The 26,290-nt window shown below is 40.0% G+C and overlaps 1 protein-coding gene across 1 annotated transcript in view; it reads left to right on the forward strand.

The window, feature by feature from the left end:
- Positions 1-26,290, forward strand: part of APP (amyloid beta precursor protein) — a 217,225-nt gene that overhangs the window by 166,655 nt on the left and 24,280 nt on the right. The window contains exons 12-13 of the mRNA XM_065650893.1: positions 415-514; positions 20,581-20,802. Of these exons, the coding sequence (XP_065506965.1) occupies positions 415-514; positions 20,581-20,802 (322 nt within the window). The remainder of the gene's footprint in view (positions 1-414; positions 515-20,580; positions 20,803-26,290) is intronic.

The following is a 26,290-nucleotide window of genomic DNA, read 5'->3' on the forward strand; positions in this document are numbered from 1 at the left end:
GCTGACGCATCTTGATGCAACAGTCATTGCGCCTCACTTGGTTTGTGCGTTATGTGGAAACTTATGGGTATGGGAAATGTAAATGTTATTGAAGGGTAAATGAGGCTGTGGATTTCTGCCACAATAGCTGCTTGTGTACATGCTCTACCTCACAGCACATGTAAACTCTACTTTAAATTACTGCATTCCCATGGGATTTCAGGTAGTTGCTATGAAAGAGCATCTAGAACACCATTTTTGTAGTAGCTGTAGGAGAGAGGTGAATTTTGCATTGGATTTTACAGTTTCAGTCCATAGAGCATACTGAAATTTTATCCCTAGCACAGGTGAAAACTGTCTTGCTCTCTGTAACGTAGAAAATTTGTAATAATTAGCAGTAATCTTCCCCTCCTTAAAATACTTTTATTTCCGTAGGTTATGACACATCTACGTGTGATATATGAACGCATGAACCAGTCTCTCTCCTTCCTCTACAATGTGCCTGCTGTGGCAGAGGAGATCCAGGATGAAGTTGGTATGTAAACTATTAGTGCAGGAAAAGGGAAATATTTCTGTGATGAGTTACCACCAAAAGCAAAAATACAGCATCTTACTTCCCCTGTTGATATACTATCCCAGCTGAAAAATAGGAGAGTAAACTTACCAATGTTCTTAGATTATAAATTAAATTATAATGAATATTTGGAAGATAAATCCTATATAACTCATGCAGCAACAGCATCGTATTGTTGTTAACGTTTTCCCTGAAATATGTTAATTTACATTTGGAGCCTCCAAGCTATATGGAAGCAACTATTGACAATGATGTTTAGCAAATCCTTCCCAAGTTTGGATATTTAATTTACATGGTAAGTATTTATGTTATCTGATGTAGACATTTTGGAAATCCTCCAGCTAAAAAGTGAGTTGCAGATGCAAACATCTGAGAAAACCGTAAGTATCAACTGGAAGCTGCTAAGTGCACCTCGGCAGTATCTTACTGGTCATTTAGTTCTTGGTTAGTTGGTCAAATGGATATTTCCTCTGCTCCTGTTATTTCCAGTGCACAGGCTGGGCTGTGGACCAGTCAGGTAGCAACAGTCCCATGTTTGCATCTTCCTGGAGCACTGTCCCAGCTGTGAGAGAATGGTCTTTCCTCTCATTTGGGTTCTTGCTCTTGGCTGTGCCACTGCTGCAGCAGAGACACCTCCATCACAGCATTTGAACTCTGCTGTGTGATGCAACTGCAGCTAGGAAAGTTCACTTAGCCTGTATTAATTTCAGATATAGCCACAGCTCTGGACATCATGTTGCTAATGTGCTTCTTTAAGAAAAATAATGCATGGATGAGTGCAAATGCTGGAGATGGGATGGTCATCGTCTTTGGAACAGCTTTTTTTTCACAAGATGTAATACTCTGCCAAATGACAGTTAATGGGTTAGTTTCACAAATAACCAGCTTCAGCTGACTAAATAAATTATTGATTTCTTTAAAACACAAGAGAGGGAGGCGTGCTGTCTGGTAAGGATTAGGATACATTAGGACACAGGGATGGAATCGACAGAGAAGAGTGGGGGATTCATTTGTCCAAAGCACAGGTTCGGAAGGAGAAGTGCTTCTACTTGTAAGGTAGCTTGAGGGGATGGGGGTGAGATCAGGACGTTGGGGAAGAGTTTGGGAGGAAACAAAAAGATAGCTGAATTAGTCATTATCCTTCACCATGTGCTTCTATGCTCTACAGTTACAAGGCGTAATCAGTCTCAGTATGTAGTTGTAGAGAGCTGTTCAGGGAAGAAAAATCAACACCTTATTGATCATTTGAAAACATATCATTTCTGTAGCAAGAGAGATGCCAATATTGTTAGGTCTTCAAGATGCTCAGCTTGTTTTCTTTCTGCAGCACTATCATTCTCTTGGGTTTTTTGCTTGAAATTTCACTACTGTTATTGGTAATGGTAGTGCTCATTGGTGAGGACAGTCTTCTAAATTTTCTCCCTCCTAAATATGGAAGTGAAATGGGAATTTCAGAGGCTTTGAAGTGGCATGGGACCAGAAGTCTATTACCTGCTAAGTGGTTTACAAAAATCTGACTCCTAATCTCAAGTGTAATACTAATTTTTAGGGGGGGAAAAAAAAAGAGCCTAAAATTAGTAGGATATTATTTCATAATAAGATGAGAAAAGCTAAAATATCTCAAAGAAGAAGTGTATCAGTCTCTCAAGTACATTTCTGTACCTTGACTTTTTGGTGGGTTTGGCTATACTAAAAATTCTTCAAAGCACTGCAAAGTTTAAAGCGATGAAAAATAAGTTCTCATATGGGGAGTTACCAGGCAGCAAAAATTGAAGAAAGCACTATCAGACCTGGGCTGTACTAGATAAAATAGTTTTCAGTAAGGAGAAGAAAGTCTGTTCTTTTTCGGTATCAGCATTCTCCGTGTTCATAACATTGGCTGTATACTTGGGTTTGCATATTGGTTTTAATGAAAGTTTGTTGAGGTCATTCCCATCTGTTAAAGGAGACAGTATCCTTCTAACTTGGAGCTCTGATCAATCTGTTCCAAATTCTGTTCTGAAATTATTGAATTTCTTAGTCTCTGTACTCTTCCTAAACTCATGGAAAAGGAAATCTGTTACAGCTGCAGAATCTGTGGAGAAGTAACATGCTAACAAAGTTGCCCTTTGTAACATTCCCAAGAAACATTACAACTCTCATTAAAAAGATAAATGTTTCATTAAATACCTTTGGTTAGAACCATTGACTTAGAAAGTCTGAGTCAGTGGAAAAGTTGAAAAATAACCTAGGTAAGAACATCTCACACACACAGTGTCTGAATAATAAATTACATGTAAGGAAGCGTAGTTGAAAATAGTTCTTCTCTTAGGCTGGGATGCAAGTTAGATGGCTAATGTTTTAGGTCAGATTTTTTGTTCATTATACCTTCATTTTCTAGTTCCACGCTTTACTGCAGAGTTCTTCATGAACAGTTTTCACCTTGAGGCATGAGTAGTCTTTGCTTTAGAAGACACAGCTCTGCCAAAGGTAGTTTTTCCCTGAATTGAGCAAGTAGTTCTGCGAGCAGCAAAATGAATGAGATCTAGTTTCCTGTGAATTTGTACCATGGCTTTAATTCATCTAATAATGTGCTGGTTTTTAAGTAGATCGCTAGAAATATTATGCCCTCTTTTGCAGTTTCTCCATTACCGTTATAGCTGTTGACAGATTTGAATCTCAGATCTTGGGTTTTAATTATATTTTTAGAAGCTAAACAATAAATACATTTAAATTTCCCTTATGTCTTCATGACAGTCCACTACCAAAGCTTCATCCATGAAAAATAGGTAGTGTTCTGTCCTTGAAAATTATATGTGCCTGAAGATAAAGTGCACACTTCTAATTTCTGTCTGTTAATTTTGAAGTCTTTTTGCTGAGCAATGAATTGGAATTTTATGAAATAGAATCAAGGGGCATAGCAGCTGCATAGACAATGTTTTCTTCAACAATCTGAAGATTTTTTTTTTTTTTAATTAATACTTGGTGATCAGATCAATCACAATCCAGCAGTTTGGACATTTGAAGTTCCTTTAAAATACAGGATATGTTTGAAGTTCCTATCTCAAGAGGCAAGTTTACAGCCATAGTTTTAAGGTGCAGAATCCAAAATACGAAATCCAGCTTCTACACTAAAAGCAGCCTTTCGAAACTCCTGGTTGTATTCAGACCTCCAGCAGAGACAGTAGCAAGCGGTTAGGGTAAAATTTAAGAGAGTTATAGTCCTTATCTGCAGGCGTTCATTGCCGGTTGATGTTTGTTGGCTTAAAGAGAAAATGCCTTGATTTGAGTATATAGATAAATGGGAACACCCACAGCACTCCAAAGGGTAGAAAGCAGCACTTACACAAAGGGAGGGTTTCTTTGCTGAGCATTTGACTACGGTGTAATGTGCAAACACCCCATTAGGGTGACAGGCGCATATTGCAGCAGCAAGTTCCAGATGTGTAAGGAAGAATACTGCTGGCTGGCCGTTGTTCACAGTGTGGCAGGGGAAAAAGGATCAGTGTAAGAGCTGCAGAAGGTTTGTCTGACCATGACTGTTAAGGACAAAGCTTGGAAAGCATAAGCAGGTCACTTGTGTAGGAGACCATTTGGCATTCCAGCTGCAAATGATTTCTCAGGGGGCAGTAATGCAAATGTGCCACAATCCAGGTCACTCTCAGCATCCGATGTAGTTGTTGGTGTTAAGTGCTGTTTCTTGTGGAAAGGAGTATGCCCCATGAATAGGAGAGTGGCACAAAAACCTGAAAAGATATATTTGCACACTGTGGGTGAGCAGATTATTTGGTTACCCTTGGTATTTGTACTCACCTTTTTCCTCTGATAAATCTCATACACTGTTTATGTACAAAAAGCTCAGAGAGAGCAATGGCAGGCTTTAAGAGAAATCAGCAGTTCCTTTGAGCACATCCTGCATTAAATCTTTATTTGATTAGACTGCTTATCCATGTATGTAAAAGGCAATTTATTGCTGGGAGTGACACAGCAGGCACAGCTTCTGGATCAGAAGCTACGTCAGAGCTTTGTGCATCAGTCAAATGGGCAGGAGGTGAGCTGAATTTTTAATTCTGTCTTTGCTGCTGTATTTCCAAACTGATGTCCTCAACTCCATGTTTTCTAGCCCACCACCAATGAAATATTCAGCACTGTCTACTGCAGTAGTATGGTAACTAAGCCCTGAAACATTCCGTGATGAGCAATAAGTAAAAGAATGAGATTTCATCTGTCCCTTGACAAATAAAAATCAAGCTACTGTTATTATTCTGTTCCACTGTGCCTACCGCATTCTTCTGCAGCATGTTCTGGATGGCACACTCACATTATATAGCTGGAAGACAGGACAAACACTAACAGACCCCAGATCACTGTTTGTGTTCAAATGCATACTCTGTGTTGTGGGTCATGTGCTATGTCAAATATTTATGCGCTTCAGCTTAGCATGACAAAATTTGAGCGAGTTTTGCTTCTTGACATTTGGTTCACAACTTCCTCTGATTTTTTTTTTTTTTTCAGTATTTTTAGAAAAAGCTGTAAATATAGGATGAGCTACAGAGTTTTAACCACTAGGTCCCTATACCTGTCAGTCTGTATCTGTGGAGGACAAAGTTAGTGCTACCTCAGCTGGCTCTGGTCTTTCAGCATTTGTAAGACTAACTGTTGATTTATTGTTTCTAGCTGGTAATTTTGACCTGCAGTCAATCCAGAGCCTTGCTGCATTTCTTGCCATGAGTTGAATTAGGATGCTCTTCTCCATTCATTTTGTGGTATCCTTCTTAAGAAGCTTTTGGGGCATTAGCTGCTTGACACTGACAGTCCAAAATGACAACCATTGTGGTTTGGGGATTTATATTGCAAAAACAAAACACGCCCGTGGGGGCTTTGCAAAAGCAAATTCTGTGTCTGTCCTGTTTGGTGCCATTTCACTTGTGATTTTCTTTGTCCTCTCCCTTAAAATGTTATGTTTTGAATATGTAATTAGTAATGTCTTTCAGACTGCAGTGGGACCTCTCAGTGTCTCTTTTTTCCGTAACTCTTCCTTGTACTTTCTGTCTTAAGATTCAGCTGGAGGGAAGAACTCTACTTTCAAAAAATACATAAAATCATGAAGCAATGCGTAGGATCTCTGCACCTTTATTTGAAGCTGAGTTGCCATATTGAGGTATCAGAATAACGGAGGGAAGTTGACATGCATTAAATGTGTCAATAGCTTGTTAAAAGGATGTTGTAAGGTATCATTCATACCAAGTAAGAACAGTAATTACCTTATAGCTCAATTTCAGTACATCACACTAGAAAATTCTTGAAATTGCTTATTGGTCATGGAGGTGGCAGTTCCAGTCCACTCCATGGGAACCAGTTCTACTCTTCCCCTCGGACTAGAGGCAGAAGTACTGGTAGCAGTTGCTTGATGCAATTCATGTCATGTATCAGAGTGGTTATAATGCCTTAATTATTTTTTTATGGTGAAGGAAAACAGGGATGTTGGAGCATGGGTAAATGAATAAGCAGTCTAGGATTTATTTGTACTGGGAAAAACCAAGTTCAGTGAACCTGAATAGAGAAAGATGAGGAATCGTTGTCAGTGGTTCATTCTTGGGTCAGCTGGGTTTTGCAGCAGTTGACAAACCTGCTTAATCCAGTCAATGTAAATCCTTCCGGGTCTGTGTACAGCAGCATTTTAGCTCACATAGGAGAGAGCACATTTTGGTAACAAAAGTCTTGGTTGTTCCTATTGCTAGTGTAAGCACAGGCTCTGGAGAGGTCCACTTGCTTCTTAAGTACAGGCACTTTCTGGCAGGAGGTGGAGGTGCAGAGAAGCGTGCTGAGGACCGGGAAACTGGAGATGTTCTTGCTGAAGAAAAGCAACTCCTCTCTGGTTTTGGTTAGCCATACTTTCCAGTTAGTTTTTTTGGTTGTGGCTTTTGGGTTTTGTTGCTGTTGTGGGGTTTTTTGGTTAGTGTTTTGTTGTTGTCATTGTTGGTGGGTTTTTTTTCCTTTTTGAAGGAGTCAAATGGAGTTGACTTTTTACCCAGCGTAAAATAAACATCCATAAATCCAGTGTACAGCTGCAGTAGTTATAAAAATCTGTAGTTGAGGAAGGTTGGACAATTCCTGTTAAATTTAATACTTTCTGCCATTCTGGAGGTCAGTGGAATTGTCGTTTCTAAATCACCCCAGGCACTTGGCTTATACTTGAGAGGGAGCGTCTTCAGTTTTGGCCACAGAGGGGAGTCATCTTTGCCAAACTGTGAGTGTTGAATTTCTACTCTCGTCTCCTTAAAACCAGCATATTTTTCCATTTTCTTCTATTCAGATTCAATGGGTATATCTACACCATACAGAAATTTCTCTGTAACCTTTAAACAGATTTTCTGGAAGTAGTACAATTATGTGCAGGTCTTACTCTAAGGTACTGTAAAACCTTCCTTCTAGTTTCCAAGAGACTGGTGTGTCTGTGCTGTACCATGCAGGTTTTCTGTTCTTCCCTGGCTGCTCTGCCCTTTTTGCCCATAAGGATAATGCACCTGGAACATGCAGTCGAAAACAGCCTTCAGAGAATGTGTATCTGCACAGGTACCCTGGAGTGACTTCCAGCACTATGTGCTTTCTCCCCATAATAGACTTGGCAATTTGTGCATACCCAGCAACCTTAGTTTTCCAAAGAAAAAATCGAATTTTCTGTGAAGTGGTTATTTACCTTTAATCTTCTCCCTTGAAGCCCTATAGCATTCAGTTGAATAAATGATTTGTTAGAACTCTAGCAAAAACTATATTGCTGGGTCAGTGGTTAAAAATAGCAGAGTTCTTCCACAAAAGCAAATGAATTCTGTATTAAGCTTTGCACGGCAGCATTTAGATAGGTTTTTTTAATGCTTAAAAACTGACATATGACCAAGCTGGACTGCCTGTGAGCAATTAACACCTCTTCCACCCAAGGACATAATTTTTTTTAAAGCACACTTGGCTATTTTATTTTTTTTTTTTACTTATATAAATACACACACCCTTCAGGTTGGTTTATTTTTTTCAGGTGATTTTTTTTTTTTTAAATCATCACAAGCTTATGATCTTTATTAAGCTATCAGTTTTGTCACTTTATGACCTCTATAAAATATTTTTATAGTTAATTAAATGCTATAAATAGCTCAATAAGATACCATTGAGCTATTTGTTGTAGTAAGGTGATGTATTCTGTTTATGTGGGGAATCAACCGATGTCACAGAATCGCAGAATGACTGAGGTTGGAAGAGGCCTCTGGATGTCATCTGGTGCAGGCCCCCAGCTCAAGCAGGGCCCCCCAGAGCAGGTTGCCCAGGATGATCTCCAAATGGCTTTTGAATACTTCCAAGGATGGAGACTCCACAGCCTCCCTAGGCAACCTGTGCCAGTGTTTGGCCACTCTCACAGTAAAAAAGTGTTTCCTGAAGTTCAGACGGAACCTCCTGTGTTTCAGTTTGTGCCCCTTTCTTCTGGTCCTGCCAGTGGTCACCACTGACAAGAGCCTGGCTCCATCTTCTTTGCACCCTCCCTTCAGGTATTTTTATACACATCGATGAGATCTTCCCCAAGCCTTCTCCAAGCTGAACAGCCCCAGCTTTCCCAGCCTTTCTTTGTGAGAGAGATGCTCCAGCCCCTTCTTCATCTCTGTGGCCTTTTGTTGGACTCTGTCCAGTGTGTCCATGTCTCTCTTGTACTGGGGCCTCAGCAGTGCTGAGTGGAGGGCAAGGATCACCTCCTTTCACCTGCTGACAATGCAGCCCAGGGCACCATTTGCCTTCTTTGCAGCATGAGCACATCACTGGCTCATGTTCAACTCGGTGTCCATCAGGACCCTCAGGTTCTTTTCTGCTGAGCTGCATTCCAGCTGGTCAGTCCCCAGCATGAATTGGTGCATAGGGTCGTTCTTCTTTAGGTGCAGGAGTTTTCATTCCTTGATGAACTAACTAACTGTCCTCCCTTTGTGTGTTACGTTTTAGTAGGCAAAGGTGATTGCCAGCTGAAAGGACAGTTCTGTGTTGCTGAGGCCTTGTAAATCCTGCATGCCATTCAGGAGCTTGGAAGAGGTAAAGGGCCTCAGTTACTCCTCCAGGTTGGAGGCTCAGTTCTGTCTGCTAGTAAAATATGTCCTTTGCTGCAGCTTAGGAGAGAAGGAAAAAAATCCTGGAAATAGATCTAACATTTTCCTGTTCTAAGCATCTCTTATTTTCTGTCCAGATTATTTAACTGTCATAGAAAATTGGGCAGAGAATAGCAGATGATTAAAATAGATATAAATGTACTTCACTGACATTGATGTTCTCAAATGCTTTCATTAGTAGCATACTGTATCCTCCCTATCTTTTGTAGCTAAATGTTCTATTGTATCTTGTCATGGGCACTGATATTCTTCAGAAAAGATACAAATCCTGATTTTTGTGTGCACAAGCCTTCTTTTAATCTCATAAATATTGTGAACATGACTCTAGTCAGTAAAAGAGTCAGCTTCTTCCGGATCTTACAGATAATGTCGAAAGGATAAATGGCTTCACGTGACTTCTGATTGGGATGGCTTCTTCATCAGGGAAAGATGGGACATCTTGTTTTCCATCTGCTTTTGAGACACTTCATCAGAATAAAAAGCTCTTATGACATTTATTAAGAGCATATTTTCCCAGTGGTTTGAAAAACACTGGTCTGTTTCACTTGCACCTCTAAGGAAATCTGGTCTCATGATCCAAGTGTTAGAATGAAAACCAGGAACTTCTGATAATAATTATGGACTTGTAGATTTTAAACAAAGTAATTTTAAAATTTTCTGGTCATCTGCTATTTCAGTGGGTATTTAAATCTTTCATTCAAAACAATTCATCCTTTAGCAGGGGAGGATTAAAGGTGTTGCCTTGATTTTCTTCAGGAGCTAATGGCTGGAGCCCTCTGCCCTGCATTGGTACGTTCTTCTTGAAGTCTCTATTCTCTTATGTTTTGTGTTCCTGTATTCTGAAGTATTTTTTCGTGGACACTTCTCTTTAAATAGCAAGTTATCATCCTCAACACAAGTCCCACAGGAAATTTATGACCAAGACACCACTCTGGACTCACAGTGGCAGCAGATTGCGGATGGTACCGTGTCTATTTCACAGGTTTGGGGTTTTTTTTGATACCTTTCCGGAGCAGTCTACCGCTGACGTTTTTTCATCCTAGAATTGAGAAAAAATGCACTAAGCTTTAAATAATTATACAGTGGTTGGTTGTATTCGTTCCTATTTTTTCTTGTTTGGTTGGATGCATGGAAATGTGCAGATCTGATGAGCATTTTTCTCTAACTCTCCAGCCATTTCACGTGTCATTTTCTGGTGTTGTGGAGACAACAGGCTGAGAAATTTTTTCTTGGAGAGCATTGTTTGTGCTGGTAGAGGGCCTACAGTTGTTTGAAAATGTTGAATATATAGGAGTGCATGTATTATTTTAAATCAGTATACTGGATATGTTTGATTTTAGAAAGCATCATAGCTCAGGATTACCTCAGTTACAGATTGATTCGTAAACATCTATTTGAGTTGATTTTTCTGCTCTATTGTGTCTTTGGTGTAAGTGAAAAAAAAGCTGGAGCACTTGTTTTTGAGATTATACAGATAAAGCACGTGGTGGTACTAAAATTTTTGTAAAGTCTGATTCTACCGTGTTATGAAGCAGGATGTCTTCTTTTGGCCTTTCTCTTTTGTATTTCCTGATAATTACTTCTACCGTTCTACTTCAAGGAATTAATAAGTTTGTTCATCATGGGTCAAATTTAAGATGTCATTCTTTTATTGGATAGATAGCAAAAGTCTGAAAAAATCTTGCAGTTGTCCAGTTCACAAATGTGATCTGAGAGCAGGTTGGCTCAGATAAGGTTGACTCTTGAGTGCTTCCATTCAGGTGGGGAGGCGCTGGCTTGGTGAAACATCGGCTGCTTACAGAAATGTCATTATGCTTAGTTATTGAAAAATTTCTTGATGCACCGAATATATGTGTAATCTAATTCATAAATATGTCTTTTTCCTGTCATCTTAAATCAAGTTGGTGATGTCGGTGTCTGTGAGTACTGAAGCAGCCCAAAGTTGTGGGAGCACAAGCACTCCAATAGCAGCTTTCAGTTGGTACTTGCTGTTGAATGATGGATTTTCTTTTCTCAATTACTTGCTTTGGAAATACAGTTGTGTCATTCTGTGTAATTCATTCTGAGTTCATATTCCTAATAGGAACTGTTAGATGGTGAAAGAAGGTAATTAATCATCTTAATTCTTTCATGCCAGCAAATCGCAGGTGTCCAGTGAGAATCAGTTACAGACTGTCTGCACAAGCTATATTATAGCTTTATATATTATAGCTTTATATATTATAGCTTTATATATTATAGCTTTATATATTATAGCTTTATATATTATAGCTTTATATATTATAGCTTTATATATTATAGCTTTATATACTATAGCTTTATATACTATAGCTTTATATATTATAAATTACAGAGGTAGCGTGTCAGTTGTTGATCCCAGAATGGTCTCCGGATTTGTTGTCCAGAAAAATTGTAACACTGAAGTGTGAAATGCACCGCTATGGGCAGATATCCTGAGGAGGAGGGCTAAATATGCCTCTAATGCCAACGATGTACTCAGTGTTGCTTTATTCAGGCATAACTTCAGGTGTGCAGAGTGAAAATTCGTAGGTGCTTATTATGGCCAAGAATACCTGATGTATTCTTGCTAGGCAAGCTCTTACTATTGGGATGAAAAGGGAAGAGAATTAGTGAGGGTATGTGATCTTACAGGACAGCTGTATTGATGGAAATGTTGCGGTAATCTCCTAACAGTGAGTTCCCATGCACGTGGCCTTACAAATGAAGCAATCTTTCATCAGTGCAGCTTTCTCCTGCTGCCTGGTTCTCATATGCCCAATTTAATTGAAAAATTCATTTTCCTGAGTAGTGCTGCCTGGGTGGGGTTCCAGTCCTTTCACTGCTCTGCTTCCTGCTATTACATCATGCATATGAAAAATGGCATAAGAGCCATCAGAATAGGTCATATCCCATTTAATATATATATTTTTAAATTTAATAAATGCGTCTCTTTAGAATACTCAGACAACCCAGGATACATTTGACCTATCAAGTGCTAAAAATGCAGTTAATGAACAGGCAAAATATATTTTATCTGGAAGAGTGCTGCACAATTCAGTTTTGGTAAATGCTGATTTAAACTATTGTAAGTCAAATCGAAAATGTTCTTTTGACCAAGGGAATCAGGTGCAATAAATTAATTTTCAGATTTATATGTTTTTATGGATTATTTAGTGATTTACAAGCTGCCTCAGAGTTCAGTACACACCAAAAATTGTTGTGAGATTCGTAACTCTGACTTTCAGGAGTGTTTATATAAAATGATGGGTAACTGACTTTTCAGGTGTTACAAACTGATAGAGTTTTAGGTTCTACTGCAGTTTTGGGTTTTACTGTGTATTATAAGGTCAGGAAATATATCTGATCGTTTTTACCAGTAAATAAGACCAAGAAATAATTTATAAACAAATAAAATATATAATTATTTGGGGGAAATAAGACAGTAAAATTCCATAGCAGTTTTTCATGTAAATGTTATTTTTGCAGGGCAGTTTCACTTCTAAGTCCTATAACCTACTTATTTAGGATGGAAATGTACTTGGCTTTTTCTGCTTCACCCAAGACTGAAGGAGCATAATGAATGCTGATTCATATGGCAGAAATGTCAGTGACGTTGCAGGGGAGGGCTGTTTATTTGTTTTAATTTAGACTCTTCAGTCTATTTGAAGTACTTAATGATATGTTAATTTGGAATTAAATGTGGAGTTAAATTTAAACCTCGGGAATTTGTCACCATGCCTTATGTGGATCAGGATAATGACATAGAGTGTATGTTCTTGATTATGGTATAGAGTTTCAGTTCATTTTTTCATTGAGTATTTTTTAATATTTCCTTGTCTACCTTGATGTTAGGTTGCCATCATCTTACCTAGAGAGGAACTTTCCACGTTAGTAAGAAAAAACTGTTTCATTCAGAATTTTTACCCAAAAGAATACCATTATATGGATGTGGGATTTTTCTTCATTCTCCAGAGCTTTTGAGGCTGTGAATGGGGAACTGTTTTTCTGAGACAATATTCTTAATTTAACCAAATTGAATGAGGAGAGGATGAGAGAAGGGAAGGAGACCACAGAAATAGATAAAAAGGCTTGAAGTTGTGAAAGGGAAGAGCAGTGTCTCTGATTTCTATGTAATAACTCTTTTTCAGAGATAAACACAAGCTTCTGGTTTGGACTTAACTTTATCCCACAAACTTCCTTTAGTACTCTCTGCTTTGAACTGAGGGGGAGATGCAGCCATTATTCAGTTGACTGCCTGTTAAATATTGAAAAATTATAAATGTGCACACATCTGTAGCCTTATATTGATATTTAATTTGAGTTAATAACTAATTTATGTAGCTGTCAGGTAGCTAAGGGTCTGTAGTAATTATAATATTCTTTCACTGAAAGTGGAGTGTCATAGCAGCCTTCTTACAAAATTAGACAAAATTTCAAGACCCTGAGTTTCACAGCAGACTGTAAAACTGGGAGAGAATTATTCTGGTTCTTCCTTGATGGAGTGTTATGGAAATTCTCACAGACTTTTGCTCAAAGCTCTCTGCAATTGCATAGCCATGTACAAAACTGAATTTGCATTGAAATCCATCCTTAACGAAAAAGCCACCTTGGTCATGTTGAAATTAATCATTACGTGGAAATAAATGTTTCCCTGAATTGGATCTTCCAAGTTTTCTCACGCTTTTGAACACTATTTACTACCAGAAAGCTTGGTATAATTTGGTCTACCTCCAAAAGAAGAACAATTGCATTCTAAGTTGCACTTTTTGACTTAAATTATTAAAAAAAAAAAAATAGTCTGCCAGGGAAATCTAACTGCAATATTATTACATGTACCTGCTTACAGGAGGAGACTCACTTGCGTTGTTTCTAAGGTGTGATTTGGGAAACACTGAAATCCATATATGCTGAAAGAGCAGAAGCAGCAAGAAATGAGAAAGAAATGAAAGTGATGAAGTTGTTACTTTAAAAAAATATATTAGAAGCACGTTCTTTTTAGTATGGTTCTAAATATTGCAGCTATTCTTAAGTTCAAAGGTGTATTTCTTCTAACGTTTGGTTCTTATGCAACAGGGTGTTGTCTAAGACTGTGGAATGGTTATTATATTACTAACTTCTAGGAAAAATTTCTTAGGTCAGCTGTTTCATAATACCTTAAATATTCATTTTCTGAGAACGCGAAAAAAGGAAAAGTCCTTTTACCTTACTGAACAAGATTTTTATATACCTAAGAAATTTCTGAAATCTGAAAAACTATTGCTGCTACTTACTCTTGCTCTAATGGCAATGTCTCTAAAAGACAGAAAGTAAGAACTATAAAATACTGTTTTCTATGGTTCTTGTTCTTTCGGTCTCAGTTTAACCCTGAGAGAGAGATGTATTGCACTGTAAAGGTTTTCATATAAGACCACCTGTGGTGTAATTTCACAGGCTAACCAGAAGAGAAGCAGCTTAAATCTGATGCCATAGTCACGTTTGTCTGTCAGTATGGATCTGAGCATTGCAGGTCGGGCTCATTTCCAGAATTTCAGTGTGATGATCCAGCATATCGCTCTTTCATCGTCTTCAAAGCACGCAGGCAACAAAGCCACTCTCACACCTGCCAGTGGGCAGGTCACTGCCAATGAAGTTCTTATCAGAGTTGCTCTCTGAATTATATTTGACTTGTACTGTACAAATGAATTAGTTCAACACTGAATACCACATAATTGTGTTTTGCAGCTTGATAACATTGTAATTATGACACCTAGTAATATCACAGAATCACAGAATGGTTGGGGTTGGAAGGGACCTCTGGAGACCATCTAGTCCAACCCACCTGCTAAAGCAGGTTCACCCAGAGCAGATCACACAGGAATGTGTCCAGCTGGGTCTTGAATGTCTCCAGAGAAGGAGACTCCACAACCTCTCTGGGCAGCCTGTTCCAGTGCTCTGGCACCCTCAAAGTAAAGAAGTTTCTCCTCATATTCAGATGGAACCTCCTGTGCTTCAGTCTGTGCCCGTTGCCCCTCATCCTATCACTGGACACCACCATGTAACATTATAGTCTTATAATACATTTTAGAATAACAATATGCTTGAAATTCAGTGGAGCTTAACTCTTTGTGGTTAGGCACAGACTTCAGTGTGATTACATTTAAGCACGTGCTTGAAATTTCCACTGACTGGGGCAGAGGCTGGTGGACATACCCATGGTGTTTTCTGGTGTATTTGCTCCTTTCACGTCAGGTGAGGAACTCCTGCTTGATGCAGTAAGTTATGTGTATGAAACCCACATAATATACCAGTGACTTAACTACCTTTCTGACTGTAGAATTCGCATTCATCGCAGGAAACCCTTTGAACAATAAGTATTGCCTCTCTAAACTTGTGCTGCTAATACTTTGTATTTAGGAGTTCCTTACATCAACCCTTATTTACAACCTGTCTCAGTAGAAATAACTTGTAAGAGGAAATGTATGTGCTTTCTCAATGTGAAATACATCTGTTCATTTGCATGAAGTTTGTGGAAGTGCTGCTGGTGTAACTGTGGGTTACAAGTGTGCTGTCAGTTTGTGTAAGAGATCTAATGTAAGTGCAGATAAACAGGTAAATAATGTTTTGGTTTTGGGAGGTTTCTGTTTGTTTGTTCATTTCTGAAGTATGCACCAAGGCAAAGTCTTTAAGGAGGTCTTGTTTTCATGTTTACCAGTTTGAGGGAGTTTTGATTCATACAGCTGACAAGATGCAGACATGCTAATTTAGTTAAAACCTGACTGCATTACACCAGCGCAACTCCTTTGGGCACATGCTTGTGTTGAAGATTATGAACTGTGACACATAGAATTAGCCCATAAAGTAGGCGTACAACTGAAAGCTGCAGCTGAACGTTACCTCTTACCAAGTGCCCTGTAATAAATGATTGTGTAAATGTTCTTATTGAATACTAATTGTGACGTACAGCATTTGTATGATCTAAACTGCCTTAAAACTGCTATGAGATAATTAGTGTGCACGTGCAGATGAAGCAACCGCTATGACTCAAGCACTCTGTAATTTCTGCCATTAAGAAGAACAGGGAGATTGCTGACACTTTTTAATTTTGTCATTTTGAAAGCACATGCTCAAAAGAAACCATAACTTTGGGAAGAACACAAGTTCAGTTCAGACTGAATGGTGACTGATAAGATGATGAATATGAGGCAATAAGATGCTGTGTTTCTTTGAGCTGCCTCCCAAACCTCTATTTGTTGAATTAATATATATTCTATCACATAGATGTCATTTTACAAAGAAAGTGTGGTATTGGGTCAGAGCTATGACATTTAATTTGATAGCATCTTAATAACTATTTAGAAGAGGTGGCTTTGGTGCACTTTGTTTCTGATCTAGTTTAAAATCTTAAATTGCTTTATAGAGCTTTCAGAATTACAATTGCCAGTTTTAAAGCTTCTTTCTGAGTAAATGCAAAACTCTTGCACTTAATAGTTATTGCAGAGCTTTTCATCAGATAGATAGGCTCCTTGAAAAGACAACAATCGAATTTATAATTACTTTGGGAAGTTTGAAATAGTGCACCATGAACTAACCAAAAATGGTGTTTTCAAAGGTAACTAATGGATTGCTGCCCTTGTCTTTATAGCTGTTCCAGTTAAGGGCTAGGGTAAGTGTGCCCTAGAGTCCAACACTGGAAACAATGTTGTATGCCAATAAAAAGGAGATGAAGTTACAAAATAGCATAGTTTTTGCCACTCAAAGGCACTATCACCTCTGTTGGGATTTGTCAGGGTGTCTTTGCTAGTACAGTGATCTTTGCAAAGCCTTTCAAGTTGAAGTGTGGTCTGGGGCATTGTGGACAAATGCCTTCTAACAATCCAGTGTCCACCAGAAGATTTTGTAATAAATTTTCTTTTCCTCTGCTCCTTCTTTGCTTTTGACTCTGTGTGTCTCTTTGCAGGACATGAAAATAGTCTTGAAAGGAGGTTGTTGTGGTATTACCCTTCTGTTTAGTTTCCCAAGCTTATTTCACTTCAATTTTTCTAGATGCTGTTGTTGACTAGTAATGACCCATGGGGGAGTGCCTACAGTGAGCCCAAGAATGAGTGAAACTTCCTTAGAGATGATAATAAGTCTGAGAATCATTTTACTGAAGTACCAGAAGTGAGCCTGTCACTCATCCTGATAAAGAAGGGGTTTGGGTGCTTGAAGGTGCCCTCACACCAAATCCAGAGCTGCTGGGAGGTTTGCAGTCCCAGCCAAGTGTGGGTTTTTCCAAGGTCATTGTTCCTTTTGAGCACGTAGTCTCAGAGGGACAAAAAGTTTCAACATCCTCCTTATTCTTCTCTATGGCAGGACTTAGCAGAATGCTACAAGGAGATAATGAGCCGAGCAACAAAAAGTTTATTATAGGAAGACTGTCATGGAGTTTTTGGCCTGTTAGTTTGACTGGAGATGAAATTTTGAAGAGCAGCCTAGAATCTCTCTATTTTCAGCACCTAATAATGAAGATATTCACCACACAAAGAAAACCTCTGAAACAGTTTTGAATGCACATTCTAGCCTCCAGCTGTGTCTGTACGCCCTGCTTATTTAGGGAATTGTCTTTTGCAGAGCAGGGGAATTGAGTTGGCAAGTGTGAAGAAGAGAGAGACTACTGTATTGATGTGTAACAGAGAGGCCGTACGGCTTTCCATTAGCGTAACTGATGATTCAACTAGCCATCGATACTTAGAACAAAATCAACGCTGAAAAATTGATCTTGGACTTTGCCAGCTAGTGTCAGTAACTGGAAATCCTAGGGCAAACTTTTTTGACAGTTCAGAGATTGAAACAATTGTTTGCAGATCATTTACTCATTGCAGACACAGCTGCCTCACTCAAATGGACTCCAGCACAGTTTCTAAGCCAGGCACTTCAAATTTCTCCCTGTCATTCAGTGTCTGATTCATCATGTCAGATGGGCTTGACTCATTTTGGCCATTGTTTTCCCATTTGTAAAATGGATGTGATCATAATCTGCTGGTTGTAATATCTCTCCACCTCACTTGAGCTATTGTGGGGGACAGTTAATGTCCGTACTGTGCGCTGCAGCTGAATGGGAAACAATGGAGCCTGCAAGCGCCAGCGACAACGTGCTCCTGGTTGAGTAGCGCTGAGAGAGAGGCTTTGTGTGCACATCCCTCCCAGCCCCTGGGGACTGGGATACCAGCACGGTATCGTGATGGCAGTCGAGTGCCCCTTGCTGTCAGCCTGGCGGGCCCAACCGTGCCTGCACCGTGGCCTCCCTCCGAGTGTGGTGCCAGCCCTAGTGCCTCTCCTCCACTGCTGGAGCCACATCCTTCTCCCTCTGCTCCTTCATCTCTGTGCAGTGTTTGTCCCTTTCCAAGGGCAGGAGCTGTCTGCAGGTAACACAGAGCACATCAGCAGCGGGGAACAGACAGGAGTTGTGGAGAATCGGCACCGCTCGGAAACAAGGGGTGACTGGGGCACAGCACCCCAACACTGCTCCCTGCCACTGCTGCGCGGGCTGCAGCTCTCTGCACCTGCCCCACGGGGATTGGGAGGACTGTGGGAACAAGGGGAGCTGCACCCCAAAACTCTTCTGGTTCCTGGGTACGAAAGGCTTGCAGGCACTAAGATAATTGAATAGTTTGGGTTGGAAGGGACCTTCAAAGGTCATTGAGTCCAAACCCCCCCTGCAATGAGCAGGGACATCTTCAACTAGATCAGGTCGCTCGGAGCCCCGTCCAGCCTGGCCTGGAATGTCTCCAGGGATGGGGCATCTTCCTCCTCTCTGGGCAACCTGGGCCAGTGTTTCACCACCCTCATTGTAAAAGATGCTTGGCAGTACTGTAATGCTCACTTTCCTGTGATCCATGATGACTTGGTATTATAACATGCTCAGCTGGTACTGCCTGTGGCTTCCTGCAAGGCACTTGGACACCAGACTTCTCACTAAGGCCATTAACATCCAGCTCCTTTTTTGTCAAGTTTTTGTCCCTAGCTAATGAAAGTTAACATTGTCACGTGATACAATGTCTGCTCAGAATATCGAAGTGCCTCACCTGTCCCTCCTCTAATACAAGGAGACGCTTTAATTTGATAAAGGATTAGTGTAAGTGCAGTGAGGAGATAAAAATCTTATTGCCTTCCATGCTGAAGATTTATTATGTATCTTATAAAATAAGATTGTTTTCAATAAAATGAACATGAAGGGAAAAACAATTCAGTTTTATATAGGCTTTCTGTACTGTCTAGTATGTCATTCTAATGAACAAATTAAATCACAGAATTAAATTTTGTATACACGGTAAGCTTACTGTCTACTAAAGCAATTGCTGTTTAAACAGGAAAAATTATTTTAAAACATCATTTTACGAGATTCAAGACCCATATTTGCCCCAGGACTGGAATTACAACTTTTTGTTTAGTTTTGATGTGCCGAATTTGGTGTAGTAATGGAGTGGGAGAGAACTGCATCACTAAGAGGTTGTCTTTAAAGAGACGTATTGCGGAGCAGAGCCCTACAGCATCATCGCTGACAAAGGCACTGAAGTGGTGCCAGATCTAATGCTCCTGACTCACTGGGGATCCTTTCTGAAGAGCTGCTGCATGGGTGCAGTGCACTGCGGTGGTGGTACAGCACAGTGCAAGGCTGGGAGGGAAAAACATTCAAAAGATTTTACTGAAGGCTATAAAGCTCTGGTGTGTATAGATATGTAGATGCATTTTTGCACTGGCGATACTGGGAAATAAGTGAGTCCCTATGGATTGACATAAAGGGCCTGTCAAGTAGAGTGGTGATTCCTGTCCCTGAATTGTTGCAGGTTTCAGATGTGGCTGTGAAGCAGTGACCATCAGGGTTCCTTTACAAAGTGAAAAGAGAAACCAGTCTTAATAAAAGCTTTTGTATCATCAGCAGTCATGTGAATGCAAGCATGTGCGTAACCTTTATGGCCTTTGATTCTAAACTATTTAGCTCCACAATATCTGCATACTAATTACATCAATATATTATTAGCAGTTATCTTCTTCATTGCAATTGCTTGCTTTAATGTGCTTTGTGCACTGAATTCTCTCAGAGTACTTGGAAGTATTGTGTTGCTCCTACAAAAGAAAAGGCAGTGGAGGGGAAGATGAAGAGTAGATGAACTACTGAAAAGAGAATTGAAATTTTAATCATGAAGCACACACTACCTCTGAGCTTACTTTTAACACTGAGTTGGACAGTCTGTCCTATACACCTGATGGAGCTGAAAGTGCTTTGATGGTTCTCACTGTGCTTAAGTCCAAAAAAAACCCAACCCAGATAACACTACGCAGCTTTTGGTTGTGGTGACTTGTAAAATTATTTGCCTGTAGACACCTATTACAACTTAAGATTTTTAGCAAAGAACTACTGCAGTATTTGCAAAAGTTACGTATGTTAAAAGAATTAATGTTTGTTCAGATTCAGTGTGTTACCGTAAGCGCAATTTAATACAGTAACTGTTGTGGTGATGTAGGATTTAAGAGCCATGATGAGCTTTGATAGTGAGCATTTAAGAGGAAGGGGAAATAAAACAGACATTCCTTCCTGTGGGCCTCTTGACTCATGGAAACATCTTGAGTTGAAGGGAATTGATTTGTACTTTTTAGAAGAGTGGTGGGGAAGAGTCCAGGAACTTGTAAAGCACAGACCTATGATCTGTTAAGTGGTGGAAATGTGGGTAGGAAATGCTATTGAACAATTCTGGTTGATGTTTCAAAATAATGCCTTACTTAGCAGCAGTGCTTATCAGAGTTCTGACTCTTCCAAGCCTTTATGTTTTCTTTATCGTAAGAAAACAGAATCTCATAACAGTAAATTATTAGTTTAATAGCATTGGAATTAGCTCCTCAGAAATGCAGGCTCCTTCAGATAATTTCTGTGTTGAAATTTCCTTGCAGATGAATTACTTCAGAAAGAGCAAAACTATTCTGATGATGTCTTGGCCAACATGATCAGCGAACCCAGAATCAGCTACGGAAATGATGCTCTCATGCCTTCACTGACGGAAACTAAGACCACAGTTGAACTTCTTCCAGTGGATGGAGAGTTCAGCCTAGATGACCTTCAGCCATGGCATCCCTTCGGTGTTGATTCTGTTCCAGCCAATACTGAAAATGAAGGTATGTACAATAGTGGGAGAAACCACAGAATATTCTGAGTTGAGCTTTTGATCTCTCTTCATGTTGTTCCCTGAAAATTGACATCTTTCTGATGTAAGCAGGATAGAGGTTTTCAAATCTAAGTTTAGAACTGGTCTGCCATGTCAGCTGTGTCTCTTTGATGGAACAGAAAATCCTGACTAAAATTTGGAATTTAGACATACAATAAATTTCAGTGTTGAGCTTACTTTCCTTTAAAAACAAACCAGAATAAATTCCGGGAAATTATGAGTGACAGTCTTATAAAATATATGATGACAAGCTAAAGAAGATAGATAAGTTGTTAGATTTTCTGCCATTATGAAATTAGTGTTTTAGTGAAGGAAGAGCTTTTTATTTGCTGGCATGAACATGATTACATATCCAGCACAGTCCTAGCATGAGAGTTGATTATATTTCCGCCCCGCACTGGTTTTCTGGAATATACTGCAGATATGTTCCTGGATACTCAGCAATGCAACTGTCTAGTGAAAACCTTTTTCCTGAGGAGTATTTTCTGTTGTTCATGGAATAATTTATTGAAGTGACTGTATAGTACTTTAATAGTTTATGTATAATCTGGAATTGGTAGTTTACTTACGTGCTGGAGCCAATTAATCAGAAACCCAAGGGACTTAGATCATGTCATTCCAGTTCCTTCTATTGTGTTTGTTTTCCTTTATCAGTTCAACTCAGTGCTAAGTTAATCACAATAGTGGAAGTTTGTTACTGCAAAGCAGATATAGATTCACAGGGGCTGGAGCTGCCGAAGTTCGTTTTTTCAGGCAGATCTGTGTTTCATGGATCTGTGATGTGTAGCTGAACTGCACAGACTTTAACATCTTCCAGAAGTCTTTTGAAACCACTGTCTTAGGCTATACCTGCTCTCAGAATGGGTTTTGGGACCTACCTGACACAGTCTCACTCCAGCATGATGTGTAAGTGACTGTAGGCAGCTGAGTGCTTGGGAGATAGAAATACTGGGTGTGAACATTGATTTGCCAGGTCTAGTGTTGAGGCCAGGTGAAATCAGTGCAGTCAGAACCAGTTTTTTGATCAAAGCGGGTCATCCCCAGGAGACAGAAGCCTAAGATCAAGTGAAAAAAGGACATGGCTAGGATCTGAGCAAAGGTCAACAAACCCGTGAGGCAGAAGAATACCGGGTTTGAGGGGAAGCGGAGAAGGCGGGTCAGGAGCAGGGCTAAAATCAGACCACCAGAGTGTCAGCAGTAGAGGTAGGGACCAAGAAAAAGGGCAGAGAGAGCTGGAGCAAACTCAGTGGACTGGCCAGCAGCAAGAATCAGAAAACAGGGAGGTGGTGACAAGGACTCCAGATGTATCTGAAGGGCACTCGCAGCCAAGTGACATGCTGAGCAGCCAAGAGCAGCTGGTTGGATTGCATCAGGTGCTGGCCGGTGGTGCGGGTGGCTGAGCAGGGCCAGGCTGAACTTCACTTTCCAGGGGAATCACCTGCAGCTCGCTGTAGCATCCGCGTCAAGGTGTCTGCCACAAGCAGGCCACTGTCTGGATGGTGGTGTCTGTCCTGCAGGAATTTTCCAATACAGTTCTCACTGCAGTTTTCCCTGTAGCTGAGGCACACAGGGCATCAGCTTCTATACCCACTGCCTGCTTTCATTAAACTTGGCAGGGGGAATTAATTACTTTTGAAGTCTGTCCTCCCAGTTTTCAGAATGTACTGATCTCAGTCACCAAGTTCAAAAGTTATTAGGTAGACAGGTGCACCCAGACATACAGTTTAATCACACAAGCCTTTCTTTCCTTCAGAAACCTGGCTAAGCCCAGAATTTAATAATGAAGGGTATATACTTCAATGTGACACTGAATTCCCATAGGCAAGTATATTGAGGGTGGTTCTCCTTTTAAAATATATGACAGCAAATAAGAAACAAAAACTCCTGCTTGAATAACACACTGTTTAATTATGAATCATATGTATTTTAATGCACTACATAGTTTGTTGCAGCACTTCTTAATGTTTACTGTGGGAACATATTTTAATTTTCGTGCCTTAAATTGGTGGGAGTAAGGGTTTGGGTTTTTTTTATATCAGGCTTGTATTTGTCTGAAGTTACTGTGGCAAACAATTCTGCTCAGCCAGCCATTATTAGCATTAAGTTGGCACAGTTAGAAACAAATTATTTGATGATTTAAACCTCTTCAAATCCTTCTTGTTTCTTGTCGTATTTCTCTGTCAGCTATCCAATCCATGATATTGTTAACGTGATCATGCCTACACCACCTTCTTTCTCTCTTCACTCTCTCTCTATACCTTTGCCGGTAGTATCAAAGGGGAATTTCAGAGCCTCATCTTTTTCCTTTGTGTTCGTCTCCCACATCTTTTTTTCCAGAAACCCAGGACTAACTGTGCCATTTGTCCTCACTTCCCATGCCTCTTTTCTTCCATGGCCATGGTCTAATCCCAGACTTTGTCTAAATTGCTTCCAAAAGCGTGTGTCTGTCTTGCTATAATATGCTTTGGAAATAGCAAGAAGGAAATAACAACTGACACAATCTTTCTTCTCCTTTTTTTTTTCCTCTACCTCTCTACTGAAGATCTTTTTGCGTAGTCTGTTTTTCACACAATAAATTATTCAGGGAGGGTTTTGTATTTTATACATTACTGAGCAAGTCATTGCTATTTCTTGACAGATAACCATTGATCAAAAAAGGTCTAAGTTCAAAAATCATATGCTAGAGAAACCTCAGATACTGTAGAGTGACTAACCATTGCAGCACTAGTGACAGTCAGCATCTCTTGCTGCTGGGAGATGCTGATCGTGCCAGCAAAAATCAGAGAGCTGAGCATCTCACCTTCCATTTACTTGGGTGAGGGCTGAGGGTACTCAGCACCATCAAGAAAATCACAGCATGTTCAATATGAATAGCCTGGTATGTGGGAAATCTGCTGAGTGGCAGGTCCAGCAGATTTAACACAGACCGCCGGAGAAGTTTCAGATAGCAAGCGAGTTACAAGCTCAGTTGTTGATACTAGTCTAGTTTGAAAGGTGAAGTCAACTTTTTTAAAACTGCTGGACACAAAGCCAGAGTGCTATTAATAACAGCTTGACATATGCAGGTGGGTTTCTAGGTAGAAGGAGAGTCTTGGCTGCTTCACTGCAAAGAGCTGTTGCACTACGTGAGCAATAGTTTTCTTCTGTCCTGAGCGGGCACACCAGGTAAATAATTTACCTCATTGCAAATTTGCATTTCTGTCAAAACAAATTTCTAATGGGACCATTGACATCTGAGAGGCAACTAAACAGGTCCCAGAGCTGGCTGGGTTAGGACCTGGGATCCCACCCCCTCCAGCACAGTCACAGCAGCAGAACTTGTTTTTAATGAACCGTTTCATGAACCAAAATGTGATTGTGGAAAAAGTGGAAGGAAATGCAGCCATTAAATCTTAGTTTCAAAGTATCCAGTGTTTTGCATACAAGTGATGAAGTTAAAATACTACAAAAAACACCTCAAATTTGTAATTAGTTCCCATGCCTGTTTTCTTCCATGGCCACGATGTAATCCTAGATTTCTCCCAGAGATATTAATCATGTATTGGATTGGTACGTTGCCATATAATCTCAAGGTTTCATAACTCCATTTGAAATTTTCCCAATCTAAACTGCATGTTTAGGTTAAAGGATTGGTTTTATGCAAACAGTTTATTTTACTAAAATTGCTTTTTCTGATGAGCGAGTGAAAAATAGTCTACAAATAAAAAGACCTTGAAAGCTCAGTATTTTCTGAAATTATTTCCTTCCTTGTTGTTTCCCTGAGGTAGTTTCCCAGTAAAGGTCCAAAGAAATGAATCTAAAGCACCAGGTAATACACTACACAACTCGAATGGCTGAACATGTGTCTAGCATATTGCAATACAAATTAGGTTCATGAAAAATGCTCCCCTGAGGACACTGCAAAAGGCACCACCAAACTGTCAGGAAATTGGATTTTAACAATGAAAAAACACACCTTCAGAGGTGGGGGTAGAACCCCAACAGCTTGAAGCTCTGACACTGCCAAGGTCCCTGGGCATTTTGCCAATGACTGACTGGGTTTAGCATTTTACCGTTTGTATTTTGCCACGCAGTTAGTTAGCCTTAGTGACAAAGTTTACCTAAAGGGAGATTTTTTGTGACAGTACCGTGTTACCTTTATGACTTGGCCACTTACTCCCTTCAACGCTGTTCTTGGTAGGTGAAACATACCTCTCCTCACCTGCTGGTTTGTACCAACTTTTGAGCTTCTCGATCCACCTTTTATTTTTGAAAAGAGAAGCAAAAACATATGCTCTTGCTCTTCTGAGATGTATTAGCGTTAGATAGAAGGTGGGATATGTACCCTGTATGAAGCCTGGGTAGTCAGCATAAGCAGTTACCTGCCAATTTAGTTTCATAAGGCTATTTGGAAGATAAATTTTCAGTCTTAATTCTGTGTACTTCTGTGCACATGGAAGTGTGTCCAAGAGAAATATGATTCTGGTGCATCAAACGGAATGCTTTTTCTATAATAATGCACAGTACCTATTAGAATTTTGAGTATCGATAAATACCGTAATAGATTTAAACTTCTCCTCTGTATCAACTGTGAGGCGGTGTGGTCCAGTGGGGCAGGCAATGAGGAAGCACATGGACAAGATTTTCCAGAGGTAACTGCTGTTTGTGTGTACATCAATACCAGAGCAAGAACACGCAGGTTTTAAAATGCAACTGGAATTTGAAAGCTGGCAGTTCAGAGCTGTCAGAAACCAGCCTTTCTTCATATTGTGCTGGCCAAGGCACACTGCCCTCAGTTGCCTGGAATCACTATCTGCTTTGGAAGACCCTTGACTCTGAGCTTTGGCCTCCAGTTTTTGCAACCTGCGGCTGGTGTGTGACCTTGGGCAGGTTGTTTCACGTTTGTGTCAGTTATGAAATGTGCCAGTAATGTTTGCCTTTTCCCCTGTAAAGTGCTTCCAAAACTACAGATGACAAGAAGAATTATTCAACACTAGTACCTTCACCTAGTGCCACAGATACTGCATTACCTGAGGTCAGGTCCATGCAGCTGTACAACAGAAACTTCCTCCATCCTTTTTTCCCTTCACCTGCTCTCATTTTTGTTGCTACCAACAACCTGCTCTCTCAGTTCACCATAGCTATGGGCATGTAGAGTTACAGAGTGCTGAGCGGGAGGGAAATAAAACCCCTCAGCCTTCTAGGGAGGAGATGGGGGCCAGGGCAATGGAGGAGGGTTCTACAGGGGCAGTTTGGGTAATATTTGTCCTTGGTTGTTTCTTCCCTTCAGTCCTTTTCACTGAAAGTTACTGCTGACCTACCCGCAGGTTGGTGCCGACAGCACTGGAAAACCTAGCAGAAGACTTAAATAGGAAAATACTCAAAATGGTAGTTTTTAGTTAAGGATGGAAATTGTTTTTTGTATAGCGCTATGTAAGGAAAGCAATTACATGGTCTGG

This window comes from Caloenas nicobarica, chromosome 1 (assembly GCF_036013445.1).
Source record: "Caloenas nicobarica isolate bCalNic1 chromosome 1, bCalNic1.hap1, whole genome shotgun sequence".
In the NCBI taxonomy this organism is placed as follows: domain Eukaryota; kingdom Metazoa; phylum Chordata; class Aves; order Columbiformes; family Columbidae; genus Caloenas; species Caloenas nicobarica.